Genomic DNA, 27103 nt, shown 5'->3' with positions numbered 1-27103 from the left:
CTAGGTTCTAAAATTGTGGCTAAACAGAATCTCTTTCGAAAACATGATAGTAGAATAGATTACATTTCTACTCAGTAACTCACAAATATAGATGTTCATAAAGAATTACGTAAATCAACATACAGTTTCGTCGTCGATTTTAGACGTATTTATAGATTGTTACTGTGACAGAGGTTGTAACATGTTATCAGCAAAAAGAGTCTTTTTAACAGTTTGTTAAAAACTTTTGTGGTTGTCAACAATATAGGAAATACACGACAGAACAATAAGACTGTAATTGTTCTGTGAAATATATACACCAAAAGCAGCAATAGAACTCTTTGTCTTCTTATAAGCAGAACATAAGTCTTGGTGCACAATATCGTTAGTAAAATGTTTAATTCAGCTTTTTGACAAGTCATCTTCTTTACCATGCCACTTGGGATACTCGATGATATGCTTCAACCTGTATGTATCAATGCATTAGATGTGTTTCCTCGACGTGATGGACAGCATTTAGAAAACTATCTGTGGTAGAGTTTATCATACGCGGCCATACTCAGGTCACTTTAGTGAGCCAGAACGTCGGTGTAGAAGTACGGACAGGCTTGAAGCATGTCCGGTTCATCCTAGATGATTGATCGTTTGACGTGTGAGGTTAAGATGTTCAAAGTTTATTGTAAACATTTTGAATTGTGCCGTTGAAATTGTTTTTCTATAACTTTTGATAAAAGTCCAATATAAACAGTTGAAGCTTTCTTTATGTCGCAAGGATAGCGATCAGGATTAATTATTTATTGTGTTTAGGGATTCTTATGTGTGCATGCGTTATAGAATTTCATAATGCGAAGTCGAAATGAAAAATTGCACCTCAAACACCAAACGCCACTACACAGCGTGTGTTACACGTCTACGAAACCCTAGCGCCACCACAAAAGTGGTGATAAGGGAAAGAGCTATCGACATTTCCGTGGTGCATCTATCACCGTTTTAAAAATGTAAACATGTGAGTAAAATTTATATTTTACGTTACAGTTTCGTTGAAATAAATTATTTTAAAGATAGGAGAATGTAGTTACCCGTAAAAGCATTATTACTACTGGTTGACTGTAATTTCGTTAAGATATAAATCGTGGTGCTAAGAGCTTTATTTTATTTGGGTTTTACGGCGCAACAACACAGACTGTCAGTATAGGTTATATGGCACCAAACAGGACTACAAATTTTGGTTTCACATCTCATTTACATCGAAATAAAAACATGAGGTATGGAATCAAAATCCACACCCTATAAACGACTGTATTCTCCTCTTTCTCTTGCGAGTGATCAAAACAATAAACTGACAGCTAAAAGTTGAAAAACAGCATTTCAAAATGACTGATTTGCTTTGAAGGTATTTATATTTACATTTTATCGGAAGCTAAACATTTTTTGTTTCTGTATATAATGTGTTAGTCTGGTGACAGGTAGAATTATAGCAAAAAACTCGATTGATCACTGATTTTGTCCAGAAATTGTACATTGTCGGCGTCAAAAGTACTTATTTTCTTGCTTGAAGAATGACCTACATCATGTAAATTCCACTGTTTCATGAATAAAGAAACAATACTAGTTTGGTAAAATAAAATCAAATCATTGATAAATTCTCCAGTTTGTTTACAACCGTAAATGAAAGAAGATTCGGTGTTATTTTCTGACTGTATGCACGCTTGCTTAATTACTGTACAAGTGCTTGCGAGTTTGGTAAAAAACTGTATGCCTGTTTGTGAGTGACTTCTTTATAAAATATCGGCGTTTCCTATGCTCCTGTAGTATTTCTTCATATTTAGCACCCGCAAACAATGTTTGAAGGAGGGTGGTATAAAGCAGTCACCATGCGGTCTGTCTGTTCGGTCTGTTTGTATATGTGTCCTCATATATTTGGTTGTGCAATTACTTCAATGCTATTGCACCTACCTCTCTCAAAGTTTACATACAAACATCAGCCATATGTTGTTAATGTCCATCTTATTATTTTCCTTTTTCTTTTTAAAATGACACTTAAAGGTGAAACATGGTCTGTTTTTCGTGTCAGTGCCATAACTTCTTTATGCATTAAGGGATTTTGAAATAACTTTGCACAAATGTTCACCATCATGAGACCGTAATGCGACGATGTGTCGCATACAAGACTATATTTTCTAGAACTTCAAACCGTTGAAACCAATATATATTCGCAACTGCAATTAATAAGGTGTGGAAATATGAACAGTGAATGGAGTGATTTGGAATGAACGGCGCCAGATTGAATCCACTAATCCTTTGTGGGTCGCTTTCTTGACAGTGTCGCACAGTAAACAGCTCTATTTTAGTTTTGTCTTTGTATTTGCCATAAACACATGAACTTTAACACGAAACTTGTCTTATTTTACTGAAAATACATTCTGCGAATGATATAAGTCCCCATTTTACAAGCAGAAGTGCCATTAGAGGATAAAATGAGGGTTTATTACCTCACCTGAGCAAGACGTGTTCAAGGTGAGCTCTTGTGATCACCCTGTGTCCGTCGTTGTCGTCCGTCGTCAAAAATTTGACTGTTAACACTGAGAGGTCACACTTTTGGTCAAGTCTTAAGGAAACTTGGTCAGAATGTTACCCTCAATAGCATCTTGGACGAGTTCGATATTGGGTCATCTAGGCTCAAAAACTAGGTCACCAGGTCAAATCAAAGGGAAAGTTTGTTAAAAGTCTAGAGATCACAGTTTGGTCCAATGTTATTGTAACTTGGTCTGAATATTACCCACGATAAAATCTTGGACCAGTTCGACATTGGGTCATATGGGTTCAAAAACTAGGTCACCAGGTCAAATCAAAGGAAAACCTAGTTAACACTTTAGAGGCCACATTTATGATCATTTATTAATGAAATATTTTTTCAAAATGTGCTTTTGGTAATATCTAGGTCGAGTTCAAATCTGGGTCAGATGGGTCAAAAACCTGGTCACCAAGTCAAATCATAGGAAAAGCAAGTTAACACTCTAGAGGCCACATCTATGACCATATCGTAATGAAACTTAATATTAATCTTGATAATCTATAACTGACTTTAAATATGAGTCAAGTGGGGTCAAATACTAGGTCACCAGATAAAATCAAAGGAAAAGCCTGTTAACTCTCTATCGGCCATAAATATGGCAATATCTCTAATGCCTACCCACGACTACCCGCTGTGATTTGATAATCAGTTCCCATACATTTTTACTTACCAAATAACATACAGTTTTCGATATAAATGTCGGAATTTGCCGATCATACTGAAACCAAGACGTGGTACAACTCACGCCATTTCTAAAACAACGGAAGTGGATTGAGCAAGGCCTAGCAATGAAAACCACCAAATCCGTAAGGACAGACTCCCGGCGTGTGTGCGTTATCACTATCAAATGTGAATTATTTCTAACATGAGAAATAGCGGTAAATCTTGAGAGGTAGTAAACACGACGGCTGTATTTGTAACGATAACATGTTTATTTTATTATTGAGGAAGGGGGAATCGGGTAGTTAAACTATTAGGCCATTCAACTATTTTGTACTACTTTTGAATGTTGTTGACTGATTTACCATGAAGTAAACTCTGAATTACTAATAAGGACTTAATCGACTTTTCCGATACTATTTATACGTCCATTCGCAGGATACTTGTGGGTGAAATATTGTTTTTAAAATCAGAGGATCATTTTGTTGCAGACGGACAGACAGATGAGGGTTAACCTATAGTCCTCTCCTGTCTCATCTCATCGTTATTTTGAAATCGTAAGGCAACATTTCTTCGTGTGATTTCCATAGGGAATCGACGGTTAATTTCTTGCAAGACATAGTACGGACCCTGTATATACATTCAGTTTCTAATTCGTATTTTATGATAGTATAAGTGAGTAAAACCAACACTGAACACTTGCATGTAAACGACGCTAAAGCATTCAATTAATTATTTATTTAAGTAGGATAGCGAGTCACAGTCACTCCACCCCACCCCACCCCAATGGATTAGTACAAGCATCGCATGGGGGGTTCGACATTAAGTGACATTATAAACATGACAACTGATCAAAAGAAACAATTTTGTATGCATATTTTTTATTTCATTTACGCCTTTTTAAGGACATAAATCGCCTATTTTACTCGCAAGATGGAATACAGTATCATTCACAAATACGCATTCAGATCAAATATCAAAATTTGCAAGTCGGCATACAGTAAATGTTTTTTTACCGACTAGATAAAAATTAATTTTATTCAAAAACGCAACAGAAACGAAACATTTTATTTACATATATTTATGGAGTATGCATACTTATTACAGAAAACATCATGGAATCAATTTGGCGTGATATTCATCAGTTTCGTGACTTGGTCGAGTGAATTTCCACGCAATAAGTGTGATCAGTCAACATTTTTTAAACATTACCTGTCAGTTTCATCTATTATATCACCATATACACATATTTATGTTAGACTTATCGTTTAACTTAAATACACATACAGTGTAAAGCCAAATAATGAATTTGAAGATGATTCTTACCTTTTGTGTGTCCGTTTATTGTTTTGATCACTCGCAAAAGGAAGAGGGGAAATACAGCCGTTTATAGTGTGTGAAATTTGTATACCTGCTGGAATCACAGAGTTACAGCAAAACCAAGTGTTAAGACCCTATAAGTCGCCTCTTACGATCATGCAAGGGTAAGGCAGTAGTTCCAATTCTTTTCATACACAGATCGTCCCAGAACCACATGAGACGGTGCTAAGAGCTTTTCTGCTGATTCCGACGTTTGTAAATTTTGACATCTGTATGCATTTCAGCTAAATTACGATGCATAGACACACTATATGAACGTTATCGCGCTTGCAAATTGTCTACACACACAGACATACACTAATGTTAATAAAATGTTCTGTAAATGACATACACCAGCATTTTTAAAAGTGGTGGTGCTTTCACATCAATGATGGCGCTATACAGTAGTGGTGGCGCTGTGGCAGACGGTTAGCGTTAGAACGTCTGACAACAAATAAGTAATTGTATTCATAACAAATGAGGTATGATTACATGGATTGTTATTTACCTTTTTAAATCTAATGTCTTAAAGTACTTTTGGAGCATGTGTGTGAATAATGTGTGTGAATAATGATTGGACGACTATTTGTTTAATCAAATTATACAATTTTTATATATTCAAGTATTACACAGACACTGTTTATCCGTTGCAGATAGGAGGTCTTGGGCGAAAAGGGAAAAGTGGATCTCTCCTAAAAACATAAATGAAGGACAATATCTTGCCAAGCCTTTTTCTCCGAAGAGATTAATTCAAATAAACACAATCATCTGACTGAAGGCAATTCTACAACAAGAACACATACTCCTCCAAAATACCGTTACTCAAAAAATGGCTTAATTTGTTCACCGATCAAATAATAAGTCATAAAACTGATATCACATTCCAAGTAAAACAAAACTTTTGACAAGTCAGTCGAATTAAAATCAAGAAACATTTAAGACATGTGGTAGATGTTGATGAAAAAATACTTCACACACAGACTCAAAGTAAACATTCATTGAACTTTTATAAAACACCACAAATGAATAAAACTTCACTCACTACTTTGCCATGATAATACCAACTGAATGGCATATGTTGCATAATTTCTGTGTTTTGTCTTTCTTGAATATATTTTGATATTACTTGCCTTGAAGTGGTAATGGGGAATATAGAAATGTTGTTTATACATTTGTGTGTCCGTCTATTTATCTGCACACCCAACACACTCCAACCCACCCATAAGCATGTTTTACATGTTTAGATTTCATATGACTATCAACAGTGTCTCTTAGTATCCCGTAATATGTCACCTGCACATATTACTCCCCCCTCCCCCATCCAAACCCCACCCACCCTCACATGCATCCAAGTGTTTTGATATTGTGCTTTCTTATTCTATTATCCCCGCACATTACCCCTCCCTATTTTTGTGTCTTGTGGTTCTAAACATTTTCACTTAACTGTGTATGGTTTCTTACTCAACCAAATTCCATCAACCGAACATTCCACACTTAATGGTCGATGTAACTCATTGCAGACTTGGAGCGGTCTTCTGCGCATGTCCGAAAGTGATTATCAATTGTAGCGCACAGCAAAAATATTCATATTTTTGCATGTCCGCATGCATTTAGTGTACAATATGCATAAAACCCTGACTAAAGGTTAGGGTTAGTATCACCATGGTAACAAAATATATATTTAAAATATTTTCGTTCAAATTTTGTTAATCCGGTATTTATCGGAGTCTGTAATTTAAACCGGCGCTCCAAGTCTGCATTGAGTCACAGTCCTTAATGACAAACCCACGTTGAGAATGTGCTCTTTAAAAAAAACACCTTTTTTATCTTTTGCGGTGCTGACTCTAATTCAACAATTTACTTGGAACTACTTTTTCATAACTCCGTTCAATATTTTACTTTTTAATAATTAAAAAGTCAAAAGAGTCAAATAAACCCAGATAGACATCTTTAACCACGAAGAAGTGTGCGAACAGATTAAATTTGGGGATAAGACCAGATAAATTCCAATAAATAGGTAATCTCGGGATAAAGATTACCGAAATAACATTTCTGTTCTCTCAACTTGACAAACCTTTAAACCATTGTGTGTTGAAAAGAGGAAATTAAACGTGCACATATCGTAATTTCAATTTTCATTTACAATACTAATTATAACCAATTCTCAAAGACAACGGAGTGCTCAGTTTTACAGATTTTCAGGTTATATAAGAATACTAAATACCTAACATTTTAGAATCTCGATATAAGCTTCTCTATGAGTGATGTTTCAATTCGCTAAATATTTGTAAATTTTCGTCTTTCATTTTAAAAAGTGTTATAAGATAATAACAATTTCGTTTCAATAAATTTCTATTCCAAAAAATGATTTTACAATGACTTAAACTTTGTATACACGAAACTGCTACGTGATCAATATGAAATTTGAAACCTTTTTTTATTTAGGAGTATACCAATCGTTGCCGCTAGTCTACAAAGCGGCCTTATGTGCTGAATGCCTTATGTGCTGAACCATGATCGACTTAAATCAGATAAAACTTGATTTACTTATTAATAAATATTGAAGTATCTGCTACCTTTCTCAATTCATTATTGCGAATATCGCTGTTAGCAATAGAAAAATAAACAATTTACTGAACAGTTTTTGACAGAATTCAAAGGGATAAGTAAACACAAGTAAGTATCATTTTATTTCTCATTATTTTAGATATTAATTTGACATAGAACATAATATGGTTATGTTACAAGCGGTGTTTTCTTTTGTTCAAACAATTTAATTACTATACGCAAGATCAACAGCTAATGATTTTAAGGAGTGCCAGTAACTTGGCGTAAATTACATGTATTAACCGACCTCACTGGTAAGTATAACAAGACATACCTTTAAAAAGACATAATTGGCGGGGAATTAATATTTTGAAAATGTTGCAATATAGATAAAGAAGTTTAACAAAGTTTTTCTTTTATAATATGCATGCTTTCTAGCGCTGTCCTCTTTAATCATGTAAAGTTTCAATAAAATCACTATAACTGTTTTCAAACACTTTGATTTTAGCAATGGAAAGTAGTATATATATAAATATATAAACGTAGGAGATAGCATTACTTGCGGAGAACAGGTTTGTACTGGTACAGAATAAAGGAACACTGGTTAGGTTAACTGCCCTCCGTTACATGACTGAAATGGCGTTAAACTCAAAACAAACAAACAAACTAAGTCCTACGTGCAAGATAGTAAGGCGTACGTAAGACAAATTTAAATCTCTACTGGCACCAGGACGCTGCCATATGTCCTGTCCCCCTGTTTTTACTGGAATTTACAACTTTATTGTCTAAATTTAGCATAAATAGCTACGTCGAAGAAAGAGTTGTTAGCAAGCATTGTAGATGTAAATATTTGTATATACTGCTGCATTAATTCGAATAGATGAGGGAAAAGTTGGTGTTGCGCATGCAAGTACAGGAAACAAATGATTAAAATGGCAGTAGCCAATTTCATATTGTGGCCCGGGTACATTTTTTATGCTCCCCGAGGAGGGCAGCATGTAGTCGCCACCTTCTCCGTCCGCCGTCCGTCTGTCCGTCCATCACACTTCTTATTTGAAATGTTGAAGATACCAAGTTGTAACTGAATACTATGACAGAGCTGATTTAGAGGAAGTGCAACGACATAGAGCTGTAACACTAGGCGGTCCTATTTTTCAATTATCTCCCTTTTTTGAAGACCTTGTCTGGGGTATAACTCGAATACTGTGTAAGATATTGACTTGATACTTTGTCAGTATGAGGGAGTGTAGTGACAATGAACCATAACTCTTGATAGCTCCATTTTTGAATTATCTTCCCTTTTTAGAAAATCTTGTTCGGGGCATAACTCGAATTGACTTGATTCTTTACAGATTCATAGAGGTCAGTGAGAATAGTCTGTGGCGAATTGTAATCATGTGGATTTCTTTCCTATATTTTGAAAAGTTATGATTTTATGACAGCTTATTTGATACCTTTTAAGAATTCCATTGGTAACATTTTTCGGCCATCAATGTGGCAGCCATTTTGTATTTCAAAATGGCTGCTATATTTCAGTAAGTGTATCCGTACGTATTCAATCTAGCCTTCAAACGAACCTGTTTTTTTCTAGCTAAGACATGGAAATTTATATTTGTAAACTCCTTTAAAGATTTAATCAAGTATTGATTTTTTATATATGAAAAGCATAATTTTCAAATGCAGTTATAGGTAGAAAATCGTCTTTTTTATACATCTAATTCTTAAATCGTAAAATGCGGTCATTTTTAAAAAGAAATAGTATATTTATCCAAATACATGCTTATGACGACATTCATCTTAATTATATTATCAATTAGTTAAAGACATTGTATTTATAAATCAAAATGGACAGGGTGTAGCAAAAGCCCCTGTTGCAATGAATACCTGTTATAATGCAAGAAAACACAAATATGAGGATGAAATTAGAGTGACTGTTGTTATCTGATTTTCCTTTCATTTAAACATCATCACACAAACTAGAATATTCTTTACATTTAAGAGTACAGTTTTTTTCCAAAATCTAATACGGGAAGCCTGCTACAAATAAAATATGATAGTGTCATTAATTGGGATACTGTTGTAGAAGGCAACATGAATTTGCATTAGCAGTTTTAAATTACTGTATGTATAATAGCTAGATATGACTTGAATAAACTGTCTGCAGCATTACACAAGCAAGCATTGTTAATAGTTAAATTTCATTATATGAACTTGTTGGTGTAACATGTGTGCATCTAAATTTGGATATAGATAAACATATCCGTATGAAATATGACGCATTTAACCCCACCCATTTCCCTCACACACTCACTGTATTTGATAACTTTCATTCTAACTGTAAATAATTTATAGTCTCAGATATCTATATGAATTAGAAATCCATTGTGCTACGGAAGGTTTCAGTCAAACTGTGAATAAATGCATGCCGTTTAACTACAAAATGTTATATTTTTTTCACACACAGAAACATTTGATACGCCTATCTTCGTGATTTGATATTTAATCCAATATCTTAAGACAAGTGAGTATTAACAAGCGCAAAAATGGAACTTTAGTATCGCAATCACCCAATGAATGAAACAACGGAATCGGCAGGCTGAAAATGTCACATGATGAAGTGCTACGTACATGTAGTACACTCGCTCTTCACTTTCCCTGACATTGCTCACAGTTGTATTTTTAATATTGTACAGGTATCAACTCAATTTTGTGTATTTTTTCAAATTTATTGTCCCCTGTCCCTACCAAACAGTTGGGTCCATTAGAATTGGGACAGGGATGGGTATAATAATTGGAGAGTTGGTATAACGGGTTGCTTCTTGCCTGTAATTATAGAAAGAAATTATTTATATAAAAAACTTCTTCAGCTAGAATAGGAAAGAGGGTTGCTTTAATCAAAACAACAAGTTCTTAAAGTAAAGAAAGTTTACATCATGGTTTGCGTCCGTAAGGATAGGAAAATGCGCATCAAATTTATCTATTCAGGGATTTGCACACTTCTTTGGTTTTAAACATATCTAACTTAAGTAAATTCATGAATGATTTACAATAACAGTGGTAACGGAATTGGACAGAAAGCTAATTAGCTTACGGTTGTCCTTTCTCCGACACTTCTTTAATATGCTAGACTTGTGTTCTGCACGCCCGCTTAGCTCAGTAGGGAGAGCACACATTTACGGATCGCGGGGTCGCGAGTTCGACCCCCGGGCGAGGCGTATGTTCTCCAAAACGATTTGATAAAAGACATTGAGTCTGAAATCAATTGTCCTCTACCTCTGATTCATATTCGTTTGTTGACAGTTCTTTGCGGAGAACAGGTTTGTATAGTGGTACAGCATCCAGGAACACTGGTTAGGTTAACTGCCCGCCGTTACATAACTGAAATACTGTTGAAAAACGACGTTAAACCCAAAACACATAAACAAACAAACAAAGACCTGTGTCCTTTGGCTGTACACACTTCAAATTCTTTGATATTGCACGGGTTTTGTTTATTTTGTAAAAAAAGGAAATAATCCCTTTTTTTAATTTTAAAAAAAAACCTTTTTACTAAGATTTTCGAAACAAAAAAGCAGAATTTTTAAAAATTTTAACCTACCATAAACCCCGGGAAAAAATTTAACATTAAAAACTCATAAAATAGCAAAAACATTTTTTCAAAAGACCCGGGGTTTTGGGAAAAATTCAGTTATTCAAATAAGGGGGGTTTAACTTTTGTCTTTGAAATTCATAACTATTTAAAATGTCAGCGAATACAAAAAAACCCACTTGTTCAGGGAAATTTTAAATTTTTGGGTATCAATTGCAGTGTATAAAGGCTTTTTAAAGGCAAAACCATTTTTAAAAAAGGGGAAGTTTTACGATACAAAAAGGGCGGCATGCAATAAAAATTTGTTCAAACTTCCCTTGGGTTAAAAAACGCCCATTGCAGGGAAGAATGAAAAATTTTTTACCTTTACCTTAAAAATTTTGGGCTTTTCTTTTCATTAATTGAAAAAAATTTTGTAAAAAAATTTTCCTTTTAACTGGTGTTTAATCAAATTTTTAAAAAATTTCCATTCCCGCTTCTTTGGGATTATTCCCTTTGTGCCATCCTCGCTAGCCCTCAATTGGAAATTTCTAATTTTTATTTCATAAAAGAAAAACCGTTTTTAAAACATGTATATTGTTACATTTGAAAGGGTGCAAAAATATCTAAAATTTTAAAGTTTAAAAAGAAAATCCTTTAAAGCAAAAAATACAACCAAGAAAAATGAAAGAAAAATGGGTTTTGGTTGGGTTTCTTTTTCGTAAAGGGGTTTTTGGGCCATGTAACACCGTGAGGGGCCTCCCCCCAACAATTCTATTATATATAGATATGCTTTTTTTAAAAAAAGCAAATGCCCTCCCCCGGAAAAAAGAAAAAAAAAAGGGGGAGGACCCAAAGAAACCATAAAAATTTGGCTAAGCGATTGAAAACAATAGGATTTTCTAAGCATTTTTTTTTGGGAAAAGTTTTTCAATTTTCCGGGGCCCCCTGTGGTCAAGGGAGGGGAAAACAAAACTACAAAAAAGGGGCCAATCACCTGGGTGTAAAGGGTTTCGGTGTCAAGTGGTTCTCAATTTGTAATGGGAAAATTTTTTTCCATGCCCTGGGGCCATCGGCGCTCGCTTTGACCTAAATTTAAAATAAAAAGGGGGTCTCAAATTGGCCCTTCCCAATTTTAAAGGTTTTCAGGGGTTAATTTGTTCCAAAATGGACCCCCCGAAAAGGGTTTTCATGTTTCAGGGCCCTTGAGCTAAACCCTTTCCCTACTAAACCCCAAAAAATCATTAGGATCACTGTTCTGGTCTTTAAGACGTTATTTGAAGATTACAGCTAGAATAAATTGTAACCACACACAAACACACACACACCACACAAAGCTTACACATCAGGACAAAACGAACAACACAAACACACACACACACACACTCAAAACCAACACATAAGGACAAGACGAACAATAAGCATACACACACGCGCGCACACAAAGTCAACACACAAGGACAAAACGAACAAAACAAAGGAACACAGTGGGGCACCGCCTTCGAACGGTCAGTGGCAAAAACACCACTGGGGAGCTTAAACCGGTTAATGGTGCGCACCCAACCTCACTCTTACCCCCACCATGTTCCAAAGACATGGGACAGTGTAAATAAAAGTAATCCCCTCCAGGTGAATCTCTAACACATGTAATGGAAACAAAAAGGCATGGCATGTAAAACACAAAACTGCTCGTGTATAAATATATAAAAAGCAAACCTTAAGAACCAAAAACGTATGTACTCAATGCCTTTTCAGAAGACAGAGCAACAAGAGAAACACCCTTAAGGGCCCGACGAAACAGGAAAGAAGACAAATATCAAAACAGTTCAGTCCTGGTAGGATTTAAAAACTGCTCATCATAGAGTCCTCCCCCTCTTCCGTCAGACGCAATCAAAGAGGGAAGCGTACTGTCCAATTGTAAACGGGTTGAACACTAAACATGCGGTATGTCTCAAAACAGTTGGGTTGTAACCTCTTTTAATAAAACGTTTGATAATCTTTTCAAATACATTTGGAAAATTACCATGACCCAAGATCTTACGAAGTTTGTAAACCACATCCCCATAAAAAACGGGTTTAGAAATACCTTCTCGCAGAAGTGTCTTTAAATTACTATTGAATTTTAAAACTAAATCAGAATTACGATAATAAAATTTAGTAAAATATTTACGCAATTTGTAATAACGGTAGCCTTGCTGAAGAAGTTTACTTGTAATATATTGATTACGTTCATTGAAATGCTTGACATGACTACACGCTCTGGCAAACCGAATTAATTGAGAAATATATACCCCATAAGATGTAGCCTGAGGTACATCCCCATCCAAATGGGGAAAATTTACAATACTAAAATTAAAATCATCCCTCTTGTCATAAATTTTGGTATGCATAATATTGTCATAAATAGAGAGATGTAAATCTAAAAATGAAGCATCAGTATCCGAATTGTTAGTTTTAATTAAGTGAAGCTCCCTAGGATAAATAGTACCCACCAAATGACCAAAAAACGGATTATCCATATTAAGAATATCATCCAGATAGCGTGATGTATTATTAAATGCAGTTATAATATCTGCTTGCGCATCTGGAGAAAGGCTCAACATAAAGTCTCTTTCATAACAATATAAAAACAAATCTGCGACAAGGGGTGCACAATTTGTTCCCATGGGAAAACCAACAACTTGTCTAAAAACTGCATTCCCAAACCTGATGTAAATGTTGTTCAATAAAAAGGAAAGGGCTTTACAAACTTCGTCACAGGTCCACATAGTATAATGTTTAATAATATTGCTAGTAAAAAAAGCTTTATCAAAATTGCAAGCGATAAATGTAGCATTCTCTCTGGCAAAAGTCTTTTGAATTAGGGCAGTTAATTTGTCATTTATTAAGTTATGTGGTAAAGTGGTATACAAAGTAGAAAAATCGTATGTACTGACTGTAGATACCTTGTAATTATTAACTTTCAACTTATCCAGGATTTCGCCAGAATTTTTAATCGACCAAAATAAGTGTTAACCAGAGTTTTCGTATACTTTATCGCAGTATCTTTCCACGTGGGCTTTTACAGCAGTTAGACATGATGTTAATAGTTTTGAAATATTTGTAGTTGTACAAGAGCTTGAATTAGCGATAAAGCGAGCTTTATATGGTTGTTTATGCAATTTAGGAATCCAGTACATGGTCGGTAGTTTAATTTGTTGATCGTCTATACGAACTTTTAAATTAGAAACATCAGTGATGTGATCAGTAACCAACTTGTTTTCAACAGAAGGACTCAATGTATAAGTTTTAGTGCTATTTAGTTCGTTTTGTAAAACATTAATATAATGCAGGCGTCAAATGATGATAATATTGTTGGCCGCCTTGTCTGCCAGGCTTAGACATACTTAGAATGAAATTCTTGGATTTCCTTTTTCAAATGTCTTAAAGTAAACTTTGGTTTTGGTGGAAGTAGGTGTACATTAGTTTGATAAAATTTTATTCGAGAATCAACAATGTTAAAAATATTTCGTTTCCAAGACGTTAATGCATTGGGATCAGCGTTCTCACGACGACACCATTTAACACAGAAGGTTTCAATGGATTCTGCAATGTGACCACGACAAGCATTAAAATCAATAGTTGAAGAAATTCTATATTTAGGTCCTTTAAAAAATAAATTACGAATACGTTTGTCTTTAATAATATAAAATTACCAGTGATGACATGACCTGCATCAGAATACAAAAATTTTGAGTTTTTACATTCGCAGTAAGAAGGAGTATTTGTTTGAACATCTAAGTCGGAAACAATTTTATTGAAATTGAAAATAACATTTCTTACAGGTGTTTTATATTTATAACAGATAATAGGCACTTCGGAGTTTCTGAAATATTTAGGCACAGAATCAATGACACGTTTATCCCGAAATATACTAGGTACATCGATGAAGTCAATACCTTTGTTCATGAAATATATTTTAAGAAAATGTCTCTCATGGTCAGATTGGATGTCAATATGTGGACGGAGAACATGTTGTGTGTAACTTTGAATAAGATATGATACAGTGTAAAACGGATCTGTTTGAATAACATACTGGTCCGCTTCCTCGTCCAGCTTTTTAAGAGACTGTACAGATAAAGATGAAAGACGAGAAAGCATTGAATGTCTACCAGAGTTTGAAAGAATTAAATCGAGGTCAGCAACAGATATATTGACTTTAGATTTGCGTTTAACATTACCATTTCGTCTAATTCCATGAGACCTGGATTTACGTTTCCTAATATTTAAAATAGAAAAGATATCGATATTAGGGTTTTTAGAGATATTACCGTCCTGATGAGTATTATCATTTAAGCCCAACGGAAACGGTGACTGTAAATTTTTAATCCATTTGAATTCTGCTACATGTCTGGCTTTAATTTTAAAACTAGATGTGGAATTAATATCATATACGATTTGCTCTACTGGTTGCATTGTTACCTGATCAAATGTATGGCCAGATTTACGAAAGTGTTGGTATAAAAATGTAGTAAACTTGTTCCGACTACGCATTTTGTATGAATGTTCACGGAAACGAATTTTTAAAGAACGCCCCGTTTGGCCAACATATTGAATACCACAATTGGATGCGTTTCAAATCAGTACATATATCATGTGGGACGCATTTCAATCAACGTCAGAATTAAGTACCACATTAAAAGTTCTGCCGTTAACGTTTGAGGTAATTGTAGACCTGTGCGATAAATGATTGCAACAACCGCACCTCTTAGAATTGCATTTGTTAATAGAACGGTACTCTCTACATCTCTGTGGAAAATTTGTATGTTTAATTTTATATTTTTTTTCAGTATAGTAGAAGTTAAAGGTGATAGACAAATACGTAGATTATTACGAAAAACAGCTGGATAGTTTAAACTAGTACATGGAATATAAACTGATTGAACAGAATGTAGCTTAAGTGGAGAAAGACTGATCGATGGTGTATGTCTTAAAAAGTACTGTTATCGTTAGGCAGATGAACAGAAGATGCAGAATGTAACCGAAGAGGTGAAAGAATTAATTTCGGTACTCTATTATATATACTCATGAATTGTAATAATTGTAATACCATTCTGTGAAAAGTGGCGTTCGGATAGATCAGTCATCAGTTTCAATTCGTTAAGTGAAAATGTTAAGCGCCAGTTAAAAAGGCACTGGAGGTCCCAGAATATAAAAGGACGGGATAACTAGCATGGACCCGAATGTCAGTGAACACAAAACCTTCAACGCGGTATAAGATAATTTGTAGCGATTTTGATAAAAGCATCAATAAGATTTTATTAAGCTGAAAAAGAAAGAAAAACGTTCGAGAAGTCAGACAAATAGTTGATTCGGATTCAGAGAATAATATAGAACTGAGATCGGTTAAAAATCTTTCAAATTGATTGTGATGGTGTGAAACATTTTTATTTAATAGTGGCATCTAGGGTCAAAACCCTCACATTTTATATGACTTTAATAGTTGGGCAAACTTTTACATTTTTGCAGTTCAATTTTGTTACATCTCTCGATTATTATCTTTTACCGGTTTTCCTGATATATACAGATATATAGTTTTATGTACAATCTGTGTTGTTCAGAGACAATCGATCTTCCAGCACTTTCACTCCTTTGATTAAGTGTGTATAAAATAAGTCTTAACTTCCTTAATTCCTTAATTGCTAACAGAATTTATATCAATGTTTTAGTATATTTAACAAGATTTAGGAACGTTGTCAAAACAATACGATGAAATGATATTTAAATACCATTTTTTCCAGTGACATTAAATTTTCTTTAAAGAAATTTGAAGACAGACTTTGTTAAAAAATTCAAAAGATCCACTATATTGCATTCTTTTAAAATGCCTACAACAATGTTGGACACGCTAAGCATTTTGAAGGTAAATTACTTAGGTTAGAATTTTATCTGAATTTGCCAAAACCAAGAAATGCATGGTAGTTTGGCATTTAAATATTAACAAAAACTTCTTACAATGCCTTCTTGATAAAAATCTTAAGTTTTGATCTATTCCAAAGCATTCCATCTAAAAACAAATATCTATATCGAGTGACGATATTATTTCTTCGTACGTCACCAGCATTGATATGTCCAGGATGTAAAGTTAGGAACTTAAAAAAATAAACTAGTGTAGTCTGAAAGGACTTACTAATACTCGAAATAAAGGCAAAGACTGTGCTAAGTATGTTTTGTTAATTGCATATTACGGTAATTGTTTAGTTAATTATTGTAGGCAATATCTTGCGAATGTTGGCAGTCATATGTTTAAATACTTAAATGTAAATACCATTTTAATTCAATCTGTTCTGCATATATGATGAATTTAAGCACCGTTTTACATTTAAAACATTTAATTACTTCACTGAACTGAACACTGTGTACAAGATGAATAGCACTGTGTCACAATACATTTACATTTAATCACGCCATTTCTGTAAAATACGTTAAAAATTTTGTATGTCCTAAAATGATAATCTTATAAAGTAAAACCATTCTGGTGGTGGTGTGACTAAGCTTTAGTAATATTTCTATCAATAATATTTCTGCTTGCAGGACTGGTCACTGGACCTAATTGCCAAGACAGCTTGGTGAGATATAACAATTCATGTTTCTGGTTTTCACGAAACCACGCATCATCCTTCACCGAGGTAAGAGAAATGAACTAACTCAAGCATTTGTGATAGTGTATAATTATTATAATATATTTTAAGAATTAAATGATTTTTTTTGCGTTAAGACGTGTACAAATAAATCTACAGAAGTAAAGAAGGCAACCAAGCAAACTTTAAAAACCACTCGGTCACGGAGACCCCTACTCGATCATTTGAATATTGAGGTCCAAATATTTCATAATGTGGACTTGCTTCTGAGGAGGAAATCATATTATACACCTACAAAATCTCTCGATATTCGTCCTGCTCCAAACAAAATGAAAAGCTTCACAATGATCGCAACCCCTTTCTGGTTTGTATTCGAGTACACGGCATTCAAGCTTCTGCAAAGGGACAATGCTCAATAGGCCGTTTCACGCCAGCAAATAAAACAAAATGTCAAAACATGAAGAATGCTTGTTGTACACAACTTTTACAACTACACTTTTATATTAACTATCCTCGCTGATGCTGCAAAGCTAACGTTTTTCGAAATACTAAACTTCGGATGTAAGGAAAATGTAACGTTGTTGTTAAAGACGTTTTCAATCTTTTTTGTATCAGGTTATTATTTCCATCTCATGAAATTTAAAAGAAAAACATATTTCAGTATACCATTCGATGAAAATATATAAAAAAAAAACAAAAAAAAAAAAAACAAAAAAAAATAATTTAATGTAACTTCAATGAATAGAGCGAATTGAATGGACCGACTATTCACAGGCAAATCTGACAATGTAATTCTTTTAATAGATGATAAGCATACATTAAAGTGTTATGTGATCAATAAGAAATTTGAAACCCACTGTGATATATGTGTTGATCACTACAAATCGTTGCCGCAAATCGACAAGACGATCTTGCAAGGTTGATTAACTTAAATCAATAAATGAGATAAAACTCGTTCTACTTACTGATTTATATACTTTAATTTCATTCCTGCATGTATCGCCTTTAGCAACATACTAAACAGTTTTTAGAAGATTTATCGGACAGGATTCAAGGGAAATATTAAACTTAAACACATGTCAGTATGATTTTATTTTGTCATTATTTTAGGTATTAGTTTGACCAAATGATTATTTTGACAGGGGTAGTTTTATGTTCAAACCAGTGAGATGTACAGTAACAAGACAAATAAAAATTGATTTTAGAACCTTTTCAATAATATTGTGTTACGTATTGTGTCTGTAAATTTATAGATACATCTACGTACAATTAGAATAGGAATATATATATATATAGAGAGAGAGAGGGTGATAAGGGATATTGTTGACCTGAGAAAAGTAATTAAACCCGAGACCGGAAGGCGGACAATATCCCATTTCAGCCAAGCAGGTCTGTATTATTTGTAAGTATAGTAAAAAGGAGTAGGTATCAAGGATTGTACATGTAAATGTTAGAGAAGTATTTGTTTAATCATCTGCCTCAATATTCAAAAAGGTGGGGGAAAGTTTGGTAGGTTAGTATAGTCAAAGAGCTGGTATGGTGTGTTTCGCATGTAAATATAGGACAAATTGATATTTATATGAAACAGTTGCGTCAATTATAATATGAAAAGGGACTGGTATAACTTGTAAGCATAGTAAAGACAGTTGGTATTACATGGTGCGTCTGCTTGTTGCGTCTGCATGTAATTATTAGAAGAAATGATTTACATCAAAAGCTCAGTCAGTTGGGATAGAAAAGTGGGTTGCTGTGATTGAAGCAACAGGCCGTAATAGAAAACAGAGTTGGTATCAATGGTTGCGCATGTAAAGACAGGAAAATGTGAATTAAACTTATCTGTTCAGAGCGATTTGCACATGTATTTGATACATAACATTAAGACGTATGGTCAGCAACTGTACCCCGTTACATGCCAATTCCTTGTTACAATAGTTTTATTCGCTTGGCAAAAGAAGCAACAATGCAAATTAAATTTTGAACAAAAATATATATTCTATAGCTGACAAACAGATTATAAAGATAGCCTAAGATATTGATATCGGTTCAAACATTCAGAATGTCAAAACTTGAATTAATTGCTTAATTTGTCAAATACTTAATAGATAACTGTGGTCGAGGAATGTCACAGATAAAAAGATTGAGGTTTTGATGACTCGGATATTTAAATGAACTGGATATCTTTTGAAAACAGTTATCTTTGAAATGTTAAATGACAGCGCAAAACATTTGTACACTTGTCCATGGATAAACTTAAGTATCTTAAATTGTTATCAATAACCGTATTAAAGGCCTTTGATGCATAACATTTATTTAAAGAAGATACGGAATACTTTAATGTCGCATGCGACAGAAATTTGATAAAACGTGTCTTCGTGACAACGCAACTGCATGTAAACTGTTACAAATAAATCTGTAATTCAACTTTATCTGAATAGAAATTGCTTTCTATTTCATTTATTGCGTAACAGTTAGAGTACAATTCCATATTAAAACTCGTTTGTGGTGTTTGATTAAAATGTCAACTTTTTGTAAACTTGTGTTTACATTTCTCTCTTATACATCAGTTTGAAAAATCTTTAAATTGACATATAAGTCTAATCGCTCAATAGATCATATATAGTTCAGCCTGCCTTGCGGCCACCTGTTTCAAACAACCAATTGCCTTAAGCATCCAATCAGGTAACTTTCCAAATGGATATTTTGTTCTAATTTCAACTTGTTTTAAGCAGCCAGATTGCGTTGATTCCTTGACTGTCTGCTTACTACAGGTTTAACTGAAGTTGACATATACTCAGTTCCAAAAGAAAGTGTGCACTTTTTAAGTTTAAATATTTCAAAAAATTCCCCGACGTTTTTGTTTCATTTTTTCATACACTAACTCTCAGGTATAACTCAAAATCTAAAATGCACACCAATTTGTTTACGAACTGATTTAAATTTTGGTACCAAACATTATAAGTGTTCATGAAAATAACCGAGAAAAAATAACAGAAAACTAAGGGCACACTTTCTTTTGGAACTGAGTGTATGCAAACAAAATGACTTAATATAACCTATAAGAAGATCTTTTGGAAGCAGAGAGCGGAACCAAGAAAAATTATTTTTCTGTGTATGAGAAATGACATATGCAACGCCACTGACGGCCCCCATCCCTAGCACCGGCTTGCTTAAACGAAATTCCATTGTACATAAATATTAAATGAATTCCATTGTTCCAAAGGACCAGAAAATCTAATAAAACTTACATTTAATTCTTCATAGTTTTTTTCAGAAACATTTAGGAACTGTTTCATAGGTGTTTGAGCATACATACTATTCTTACGACATTTTGTAGAAGAATTCCATTACCAAAAAGTCTTATAATAGTCCGTTTGGGCATCTTTATTATAATGTATAAAGTTACATCAATCATGAAATTGATTTAATTTCAGAATCTTTGTTCAAGCACCGATAACTTAAGTTAAATATCTACCAGAGACAGGGAAATAAGGAAATTGAGAAGATGGAGGAATCATCGAGTCCAAACAATTTGACAGAACATAAAGCAAATGATAACACATTGTACTGGCAGACTGAACAGAAGCTCGGGACATGTATGCTTCATTTATATATCAACAATATGTGGACAGATGTAACGTTCAGATGTCAAGACCATGAGGAAGATGACAAAGCGGACAGAATTCGTGCGCACAAAATAGTCCTTGCAGCAAGAAGTCCGTTTTTTCAGGGAATGTTTTTTGGTCAGTGTTCAGAGAGCAAAGCAGAATTCGATCTACTTACCACTCAGTCAAAGATATTGGATTTAGTGTTGCGGTAATCATTATGGTCATTTGATTTAGAAATCTTTTCTTGAAAATTGCTTCCTGGTATAAGGAATAGCATTCAATATATACTCAGTTAGAAAAGAAAGTGTGCATGACTCTCTCTTGTAATTTGTAACCAATCTGCCGATGTTTGTCAGATTTTCAGCACTAATACAATTTACTTGCACTCAGTTGAGGTCATTTTGACCTTTTCATTGTCCTGTAAATTGGCGTTATTTCTTGTTATGCCAACGTGGACGTTCCTTCCAACAAGAAAACACATACTATTACAAACTTTATCACAAATAGCGATGCTCCGCCTTAGCAAACAAAAGAAACTGTAGGGGCTGTACTGCTGGCGTCTTGAACTTCCGTTCATGACATTGCACGGCAGTTGAATTGTCATAAGAATACACTTTCAAGCCTCAATATTCAATTCAACAACTTAGAGACATTTCTGACAGGTCCACGTCAGGTAGACCGGTGGTAACAACGGCTAGGCAAGACAGTTAATCTTTACGCAGTTACGTCAAGTTTCTAAACGGCGTCGAGTACTGCAGTTCAGCTTGGTGTCAGCATGTAAACAGTATTGAACCGTTTGCGGGCCGACGGAGTTCCGAATAGACCAAGGTGACCGTTTGTTTGAAGTATCATAACCGGACGTAATCGCAGGTTACGCCTGCTTGTGACGTTGCGTCATATACGCTTGACACGTGCGCTGTGGGTAAGAGAGCTTTTAGCGACGACTAAAACTTCTTTTAAAATTTTGCAGACAGATGGACTCGTGTTTACTATTGAAGAAAAATTAAGGAGGTCTGCTAATAACTATCTTGAACGTGACCGTTTTGTTAGTGGTAGTATCATGCATGGTCCGGAGGTGCCATGTAGTTGCCCATTTTTTTTGCAGTACAAATCGTTCATGTTTTGCCATGGCCCGCGTATTCGCCAGATTGTAATCCCTCTAAAGCATGATGTTGAAAATGCACAGAATAGAATGTAGATATGTACTGTACAAGATTACAGATGACGTCATCAGACGTTACGTCAGGTCAATGCAGTCTCGCTTATTAGCGATTTTACGTCGAAGAGGCGATCACACTAGATATTAAGATATTAGCTAGTTTTAGGAAAAAATCGCTGTGTTAAACCTATCCTACGGCTTTCTTGTTACTTTCTGTCAAAGCTACGACTTTCAAAATTGAGCTCTATCTTACGTTCTTCTGCAAAATACATAAAAATATCAATGCCATCATATGTACCATAAAATAAACTTTAATGTGGTACCAAAATATGCGTATGTGTAAACTTTGTATTTTCTTAAATGGTTGTCTAAACCCTTTGAACACTTTCTTTTTGACTGAGCATAGGGAGCTTTGGTAATTATGTATGTTATTTGACAAAAATAGCGACAAACTCTCTCTTGTAATTTATAGAAACTATAACTATTTCTTTGGTATGCAAGTTTATATAGATGTACACTGCCTAACATCCACTTTGCTTAATTCATATTCACTTATATAATATGGGAGTGGAGTAGAAAGAAATTTCACCCTTGAATATCTACTCACGTACCTTTACTGCTTCACTCGGTGGTATAAGAAATGTGTGCAGAATAATACGCGTCAACGGTAATTATTCATGGGTTTTAAATCGTTTCGCAATAAAATGTCAACATTAAAAAAGGCAAAATACCGTTCTTGTACATTACTACTATAGAAAGTAGTACATTATTACATTTTATTAGAGTGTTATATGGTCTTTACACTAATGTCTTAAACAATCAAATGAACCTCTTTTTATCACAGGTATATTTACAGTGATGAGACTACTCTGGAGGAAACTACCGCACCAAAAGTCATGGAGCTGGCACATTTGTACCAAATTTCATGTTTAGTAAACTACTGCGCAAGATTTTTGACTACTTGTTTACGACCTGACAACGCTTGCGAACTATTAGAATTAGCGTTGTTGTATAACCTAACCGAGTTAAGGGACGCTGCATGTGTTTCTATTGATGACAACGCTAAACAAGTACTAGATTCAGATGGTTTCCTTCGAATCTCGAATACCTGCTTGACCTACATTCTGAAAGGTGATACTTTTTTCGAGGATGAGACATATGTATTTAACAAAGCTATTGAATGGACTGAGCGTCAGTGTGCACACAATGATCTGACAGCCAATGGGAAAACCATACGTAATACCCTTGGTGAAGCATTTTATTACTTGCGACTTCCGGCGCTTGAGAATCTGGAGTTTTTGAAATGTGTGAAGGGCAAAGGTTTCTACACAATGCAAGAAATGGAAAATATCATTGAAAATATAAATAATAAAGAAGGCGACGCGGTTCCATGTCACCGTGTTTGTAAACGAGTGAAACGAAGAATATATGTGATTGTTCCACCAGTTCCAGATAATGACGGATTGGGAAAATCATTCGAAAACGAAATAGAATGTACGCTTATAGCCAAAGTTTCGAGAGATTGTGCAATTCGTGGGCTTTCCTTGCAAAACATTGAACCACTTTTATTGGAAGATGAAAATAAAGGTACATATCGATCTGCTAAATACTCTTACAAAAAAGACACAACTGTTGAAATCACTTTAGAGTGTATGTTCTATATAGAAGATATCAAGTTTGAGAAAACATTTCATGTGAATCAACAGAAGAACATGTCAGTAGAGTTATCGGAATCACTCCTGTTACCAAAGAGAGATACTCCTTACACACTGAAATTTAAAATGAAATATTCTTCTGAGCGTTCTAGCATTCATTTAGAAGCTATCTGTGATCCAAGTTTTAATAACACGGGTCAAGGAGCAGTTTACACAGGTGCCTTTTCAAACAAGCTTGCAAGTCATACATGCATTAACTTTCACTACAGTTCAAATCATGTTAATTGCATTAAAAGTGTTTGGATAGATAATTTTCCCAATAGGAAGACTGAGGGTCCACGTATTTGTTGATTCTAGTTAATACTGAAGGAGGCGATACTGTAGAAAAAATATGACATGGCAGTAGTGATATTTTTTGATATGATCACCTAAAAGGAGTAGAACCTAACGTGTGTAATAGGTGTTAATATAATCTTAGAAAAATACAACTCACAACAATCTTATTTGATGTTTCATTGGATGAAACCGATTTTATATGCATTACAACCTTCATCAATTATAACATTCTTATTTGTCTTCGTCTGTCGGGTGTAGTATCCAGTCAGTTTTAGTGTACAGCTTGTTCGTCTATATATATTTCGTTTTATTGTTACTGAGCTTTGACACAATGTCATCTTTGATTTGAAAGTTTTGACCTTACACACATTTTTATAATGGGAGTTTATGAGAACATCATAATTTTGAAAACATTTTCGCGAATAGAATTTTATGCAATGTAGATTTTAATGAAACTTTTCACAGTCGTAAATACATGGTGAAATAACATGTAATGGTATGTGTGCTAGTTTCTGAGATAACTGTCCATGACTAAATAGATCCGCGCATTCAAGCTGATTTTAAGACTTTTTTTTGAATTATTGAACACGTCATATTATAACTTTAGAAAGATAGTACCTTTGCCGTTTAAATAATTTACTCACCGGTTGCCAATAATTCATTCCGTACGCCGAATCCAGGCTTTATTTAACAAATAATTAAGGCCTTCGAGTGGTTTATCGTCTGATTTACCACGGTTCAGAGTTCAGATGCGTAGGAATTGAACCACGAGGGCGTTAGCCCGAGTGGTTAAATACTGAAGCATCTGAACGATGAACAGTGGTAAATTAGACGATAAATCACAAGAAGCCATTGATTGTTTTCATTCTGACATGATCATTGCTATATTTTAATAAATATTATGCTGAACTTCAATTACACGAGGAGTAATGTATCGGACGTCATGCGGCAATTTGACGCCATAATTGACGTCATAATGCTCGCTTACCGGTCCGCGCGTCAACCGTTGTTTATCGCAGAATATACAGAGCTTGATCTTTCTTTCTTCAACTGGAAATCAAATCATGTTAGAATCTACGTTATAAATGACGTTACGCCATTACTTCTGGTTGAACTGTTTAATCAAACTGGATTACACATGTGAATGTGCACGAGCAATATCGATTTCACATTTACTCTTGTTGGTTATTTTGATTCAAAAATCAAATCTACGGAACTAAGGTTTTGTAATAGAGGATATTTCAATTGTAGGGTTAGACTTAGCTTTCAGAACCTGGCAATATTTCAATACACAAAATCGCTTTGCAACTTTCTAGTTATTGTTTATGTTATGTTCCTTCTTATATGAATAAACCTGTGCAGTCCTAGAATTGTAGTTGTTGATGTTTTATGTTTGAATGAGTTTCAAGTAATTCCGGTACAATTCAGGTCATATGTCAATTCCCAAGGCTCAGTGGTAACTCTGGGAAGAACCGAAATATCAATCCGGAGATTGATAGGCGGGCACATGCATTATTTTATAACCTAACTTCATTCAATTTGGTGAAAGGCGAGTAATTCGGAGTTAATCAAAGGTTTTAGACTCGGCTTGAAAAATGGTTACCTAAAGACCAGGTTTAAAATAGTAAGAGTGGTTGCTGTAATCGAACAACAGGTTATGGTAGTAAAGAAAGTTGGTACATGTAATACGGGGAAAACTCCCGTAAGAATAGGAAAATGCGAAACAAACTTTTCTGACACGTGTTTGATATATAACGTTAAGACGCATGTTCTGCAGTTATACTCCGTTACGCGCAAACTCTTTGATATTGCACACGTATTGTTGCATGCCAAAAAGCAATAATGCCAATTAAGTTTTGAACAAAAATGTCTAGAATATTCTATACCTATACAAAGAATAATTAAAGATAACCTAAGATAAACCCTAAACAAAATTGGTTTAGTCATTCAGAATGCCAATACTTCAGAAAACAGTAATTATGTTTAATAGTGATAGTCGACGAAAGTCCCCATCTGGAATAAATGGAACAAACTTATTTCTAACCGAGCACACAGCAGGTGTCATATTTACCTCCCCAGCATCCAGTCAAGGCCGATACTGCTGAAAACAGTACCAATTTAAGTAAATCACCAAGCACTGAACACAAGTCGGAGTATCATCTGCGACCGGGAATCGAACCGAACCGCTGGCGTTGTAGTCAAACAAGCTAACTAATGCGCCACTGATTTCCTGATTTCAGGAATGTTATAGATATTATAACTTAGTCCAGAAGTTTAGATAACTTGTTATTTAAATAACTTTGTAATTTCATTTGTTCACGTACATTAGATGCGGTTTGTGGTAACCTAAAGACAAGTTTAAAAAAGAAGTGGAAACAACTTTAGCATTTGTTTTTGACGAGTTGACAAATGAAAACATGTTCAAAGTCAATCGTCCGCTTAAAGTATGTGAAACATCCTGGCCTTAGCGTAACTGGTCTTGAAAAATAAGAAAAAAAAAACAAAACAAAACAAAAAAAAAAAACATACAATCGAATGCTTGTATAAGGCTTTGACACATTGTTGCTACTTGCCGCTAAATATTTAGTTTAAGACAAAAGATTTATTTTTATTTTACGGGCAAATGATACAATAACTAAAACTTTGCCAAATAGTAACGCATTGCGAAACTATTCTGCTCGTAATTCGCATGATGTGTTATAAAAGAAGCAGGCGGATTTACTGAGAATTTTCGCTATTAAGTACATCTAAAATTTTGCAAATTTTCTGCTTAAAGTTTCTTTTGCTGCCAAGTTTTGCAACGATAATTTCTTCAGCTAAAACTGGCCTTCATAATCCTTTATGCTACTTATATCATAGTATTATAAAATCGGAATAGTAGTTTACATATTGTTTGTTGTGCCCTGGCCACTTCTATACAATAGCACAAAGAGGTGGGTGAACGATATGCACTTTGTTTTGTTCAGCTTTTAAATAGATGGGTGTACATGTATGCTAAATAAATTTCACTGATTTATACTTCTACTAAAAATCCCTTAGC

General features: G+C 34.4%; 1 protein-coding gene across 2 annotated transcripts; it reads left to right on the top strand.

Annotated features, from left to right (window-relative positions):
* The first annotated feature begins 16759 nt into the window (after positions 1-16759).
* Positions 16760-25524, top strand: LOC128550763 (kelch-like protein 8). Of its 2 annotated transcripts, XM_053530509.1 has the most exons (4): positions 16760-16890; positions 17262-17356; positions 20740-21121; positions 22917-25524. In XM_053530509.1, exons 3-4 carry the CDS (start codon positions 20811-20813, stop codon positions 24076-24078), a joined length of 1473 nt encoding a protein of 490 aa, XP_053386484.1. In that variant the 5' UTR covers positions 16760-16890; positions 17262-17356; positions 20740-20810; the 3' UTR covers positions 24079-25524. The 2 variants fall into 2 exon arrangements, with proteins under 2 accessions (XP_053386484.1, XP_053386483.1); XM_053530508.1 differs by lacking the exons at positions 16760-16890; positions 17262-17356 and adding an exon at positions 18250-18386.
* The last annotated feature ends 1579 nt before the right edge of the window (positions 25525-27103 follow it).

The sequence above is a fragment of the Mercenaria mercenaria genome, chromosome 18, assembly GCF_021730395.1.
Source record: "Mercenaria mercenaria strain notata chromosome 18, MADL_Memer_1, whole genome shotgun sequence".
NCBI classification, from domain to species: domain Eukaryota; kingdom Metazoa; phylum Mollusca; class Bivalvia; order Venerida; family Veneridae; genus Mercenaria; species Mercenaria mercenaria.
The sequence above is the reverse complement of the archived record's forward strand: the minus strand, read 5'-3'. Positions and strand labels throughout refer to the sequence as shown.

What these genes read in the sequence shown, in the direction of transcription:
- LOC128550763 (XM_053530509.1), top strand. Translation starts at nt 20,811, where the DNA reads ATGGAGGAATCATCGAGTCCAAACAATTTGACAGAACATAAAGCAAAT. An exon ending in ATATTGGATTTAGTGTTGCG is followed by an intron (nt 21,122 to 22,916) that starts GTAATCATTATG and finishes TTTTTATCACAG; the next exon opens with GTATATTTACAGTGATGAGA.